The sequence below is a fragment of the Pundamilia nyererei genome, unplaced genomic scaffold (genome assembly GCF_000239375.1).
Source record: "Pundamilia nyererei isolate P.nyererei 1_Seehausen unplaced genomic scaffold, PunNye1.0 scaffold00014, whole genome shotgun sequence".
NCBI lineage: Eukaryota > Metazoa > Chordata > Actinopteri > Cichliformes > Cichlidae > Pundamilia > Pundamilia nyererei.
Window position 1 is genome coordinate 5663334 of NW_005187415.1, and position 4379 is coordinate 5667712.

At 39.8% G+C, this 4379-nt stretch overlaps 1 protein-coding gene across 1 annotated transcript in view; it reads left to right on the forward strand.

Annotated features, from left to right (window-relative positions):
- Window positions 1-4379, forward strand: part of pkp2 (plakophilin 2) — a 15683-nt gene that overhangs the window by 2384 nt on the left and 8920 nt on the right. The window contains exons 2-6 of the mRNA XM_013908781.1: window positions 575-645; window positions 2255-2874; window positions 2963-3101; window positions 3212-3419; window positions 3642-3819. Coding sequence (XP_013764235.1) covers window positions 575-645; window positions 2255-2874; window positions 2963-3101; window positions 3212-3419; window positions 3642-3819 — 1216 coding nt within the window. The remainder of the gene's footprint in view (window positions 1-574; window positions 646-2254; window positions 2875-2962; window positions 3102-3211; window positions 3420-3641; window positions 3820-4379) is intronic.

A 4379-nucleotide genomic window follows, 5' to 3' on the forward strand; every position in this document is an offset into this window, starting at 1 on the left:
GGTCTCAGTTCTCAGGAAAAACGTCAGGTCTCAATGTCTGAGAACTGAGACCCGACTTTTTTCCTGAGACCTGACGATGTCCTAAAATGTACACTGTACTGCTGACATATCTGCTGCATTGTAATAATATATCTAGGAATTTTCTCTCCCAGAATCACAATAATCCCATGCACAGGGCACAAGTGGTCACTGATAATGATAAGTGAATAATGCTCTACTGCTGTGATAGTCACCAACTGGAAACCAGATGTTACACCTGCTCAGAGTTCAAGGACTTTTTCAATGATACATAATACAAATGTGCCTAATGTGTCATGAAACATTATTTAACAGATAGCATTTAATGTCCGATCCATTTAATCTCGCTGCTTTGCCATCTCTCTTCCATCTTCTTTTTAAATTAGATGCCATTTATTTTGCAGGTTGCACAGATGTCTGCTGTGCACCGTGAGTGTGCACTGTCCTTTCAAAGCTGAGGAAACCAGAGTCGGAATCACAATCCAGATATGAGAACACTAACAGGCATGGCGGGAATTATCATACGGACTAACCAAACCTCTTTGACTTGTTTCAGGTGGTGTCTGTTCACAGAAATATGAAACAGCGAGCTTAAGTGATGCAGATGGAGTTTTAACGAACACGAAGGTAAGACTCTCCTTTATTTATTCTTATGCACCGCCACATGCACCCAAACATTTTGGGGACATTTGTCATCCTAATCGATCACTAGAATATTCATCTCGCTTCTGTTTTTTTAGAGCTAATACAGATCTGAAGTATGCAGATTCCTCCACAGATATTAAGCGCATTCAGCTCAGCATGCTCGCTTTAGTCGTCCCTGTACAGAATGATTATAAAAGGACAAACTACTTGAACTTGTGGCCTCATACTGTACTGCACTTTAAATATTGTACTCCATAATTTGAATACAGGCAAATGGTTCTCTGTGGTATCCTGCTGCTGCTTTATGCATGCTCACAGAACCCAAGTCTGTTGAATAATAAATCATTGTATTCTTTTCGTATCTTATCTGTTATGCAACAGTGTTTACTTTATGTGCGTGGATGCTTGAAGGAAAAAAAAAAGCAGTTTAATACTGAAAAAATAAAAAGCTCTTTTTGCCTTAGAAAGTAAAAGAAGGGTAAAAGGATAGATTATGTATAAAAACATGGACGTGCCCAGTTGTTGACAAGCATTAAGCGTTACAGCCATCAGCATCTTTGGTTGTTGGAGCCAAAAGTGAGTGTATTTGAACAAGAGCAAGTGCTACGTTACACACCAATGCTAAGTGTCATGCAAATAAAATATTAGCATTTTACTCACCAGAACTGGAGCACAGACTTCCCGAACAGACTATTAGTTTAATTAACTGCACATCAAAACATATTACTTGTCACATAAACCGCATTATGGCTCAGGGTATTAAAAAGACTTGGAAACTAGCAAAAGAAGACCAGTTGAATTGTTTGATTGTCATGTCACAGATGGACGTCATGATTTGTGGAGGAATTTTAAAATTTCTGTTTCAGATCTGTAAGTTTCTAGCTGAACTCTGAATGTAAAGTCTCGATTATACTTGTACTAGTTTGTGAGTCTTGTGTGACTCTAACATCAGAGTTCCAGTTCAGTGAGATAAATCCTAGCTGATGAGTGACACTGTGAGTCATCGAGGCCATACCCCAAATACCAACTTTGTCACTCATACAATTTAAAAAGCTGAGCTAAAATTAAACAAACAAACAAACAAACAAACAAACAAACAAACAAACAAACAAACAAATTAAAATAATAAATGAATCCAAGAGTCTATGAACATCCTTATGTCTTATTTAAAGTCTATGGGTAGTGACTTCTGTATTCTCAACCTATTATAAAGAAAAACAAGTAGCAGCAGCTTGCGTAAATAGGCAGTTACTATAGATTTTAATTGTGAACTATAATGTTTCTCTTTATAGACAACATATGGAGCTGTTTCTGACAATAACGCATTAAAGGAATAAGTCATATATTTTAAACCGCATCAGTATTTCTTTGTGCTGAAGTTTGTTCTGTTCACTCGTGCACAGTGATAAATGCATTGGGGTGGGGTTACCAAGACATCATAATGACCTTTTGCACAAGTAGTTGCTGTGCTGTGTATTTCTGACTATAATGACATCCAAGTATATAAATGGAAGTACAAAGTCCCATACAGTGAAAGAGCAGGGTAACCAGGCCAGTGCATTAAAGCTGTTTTTCTTTTTCCTTCTCACAGGTAAATAGATCGTCCTTCTCCAGTCACTCCTTCTCTGGCGACCATGACCGCAAACCATCCAGGAGGCTGGAAGTGTCCCCTCAGTCAAGCCCAGAGCAACCTCATAGGCACTTTAAATGCAGTACTTATTCTGGGATGCCCACCCCCTCTGTATCAAGTCATTCACCCAAAGTTGGCACTCACTTGGCAAAGTCAGCTTCCTTTCACCACCATGTTTTTTCAGATTTACCTCATAGCACACAGAGATGTGCATACACACCTGCACGAGGGAACGTCCAGCAAAGGACGTTTAGACAGACCTTAGGATTGCAATCTGTACCTGCAAATGCTGCATTTCGGAAAAATGGAGAATATGGTTCTAAGTGGACTTACAGACAAAGTACTGTGAAACCAACTTTCACAGAAAAAATGCAGAGAAGAAATGGTGACACCATGTTTAGTTCTATCCAGCCTAAGGATAGCATGTTCGGGCTAAAACAGAAGAGGGAAAGGGGCCACCATAAATCCCTTCGAGTGAACTCATACCCGCCCTCTGTCAGCAGTGTGGAGACGGATGCTGGCAGGCGGGCAGCAACGCAGTTACCCATTAAGCAGATGCACGTGCAGAATGTCACAAAACTGTAAGACCTTTGTTCTGTACATTCATTATTTCAATATGATCCTGTATTGATAATCTACATTTTGAAACATTTGTGGATTTTCACACAGGATGTCAGTAAGCAAGACTCCGAGGATGACAATGGAGAAGGCTGTGCAGCTTTTGACCCAGAATGAAGAGGAAAAACTGATCTGTGCAACCAGTTTCATACAAAATCAATGTTTCAAGAGTGCCATTGCTAGAGGCAAGGTATGTTTAATCACAGGTATTTTATGTGTTAAGGATGCAGAGCGATTATAAATCCTGATACATGAATTTGTCAATCGTTGGTCCATTCTTGCTTTCTCTATTTTCTCCAGATTTGCCATCTGAATGGGATTGAGAAGCTCATGCTTCTACTTAACAATGACAGCGAAGAAGTGCAGCGTGCCACTGCCGGGGCGCTGCGTAATGCTGTTTATGAGAACGATAGAAATAAGCTTAATGTTAAGGAAAAAGCAGGCTTGTATTTGATTGCTACTGTACTGAATAGCAGCCGCGATAAGGAGACCAGGCGGCATCTTACGGGTTAGTTTGTGTTTAAACACACTACATGTCCTAATTTTAATCTGATTAGGTTTGCAAATTTCAAGCTCTCGTCAAAACTGGTTTTGCTCGCTTTAAATAAACATTGCCTTTGATACATATGAAATCATGCTCTGAGACTCATATATGCAATGCAGCACTAGCTTATTTATATTTTTGTGATTTATCTCCTTGCAAAAAACTAAATCTCAATCTCTCCCACAGGTCTTTTGTGGAACCTCTCCTCTCATGACATGTTGAAGGAGGCTTTTTCAGATCGTGCCTTATCCACTCTCAGCCGCTCCGTTCTTGTTCCCAGTTCTGGCATTTTTGAAGGCGAGAATCCGAAAGATGAACTGCTAGTGGATGATGAAACTTTCATCAATGCCACCAGCTGCCTGCGGTAGGTTCTCTTTTGTTAGCTGCGAAAAAACTGTACTTGCTGGGATGTTTTTCATTGGGATAAACCAAAAACTACTGTAGGGGTCACTTAATCTGCTGATTATAAACAGAAGAGGTCGAAGATTTCAACAGATCAGAAGATATTGTTTGGGATCATAGCATTTAATTCCCGAAGGACAAAAAGTTCTTCTGCTTCTGAATTTATCACCTACATCCTCAAACTCCAGGGATTTGTACTGTGTGACCCTCCAAAAGTCGATTCTGTTCATCTGGACGTAGCGTTTTGTGGGAGAAACGTTTTGTCACTCATCCAAGTGACTTCTTCAATCTCAGCTGACTGCAGGTTTCCCCAATCTTATATATACGATGTAATTTAAACTCCTCCATTTGCATAAACCAGTCTATGTACTGTGTGACATAGATTTGATCTGGGGCCTCCAAATGGATCGGCATAAATGGAAAACCTGCTGTAGTATTGTTTTGTAACCCCAGGGGCTTGTGTTTGTTAGATCTGCCCATAGTTACATTGTGTTTTTAAAATGCTTTCCAGCTTTTTTTTGG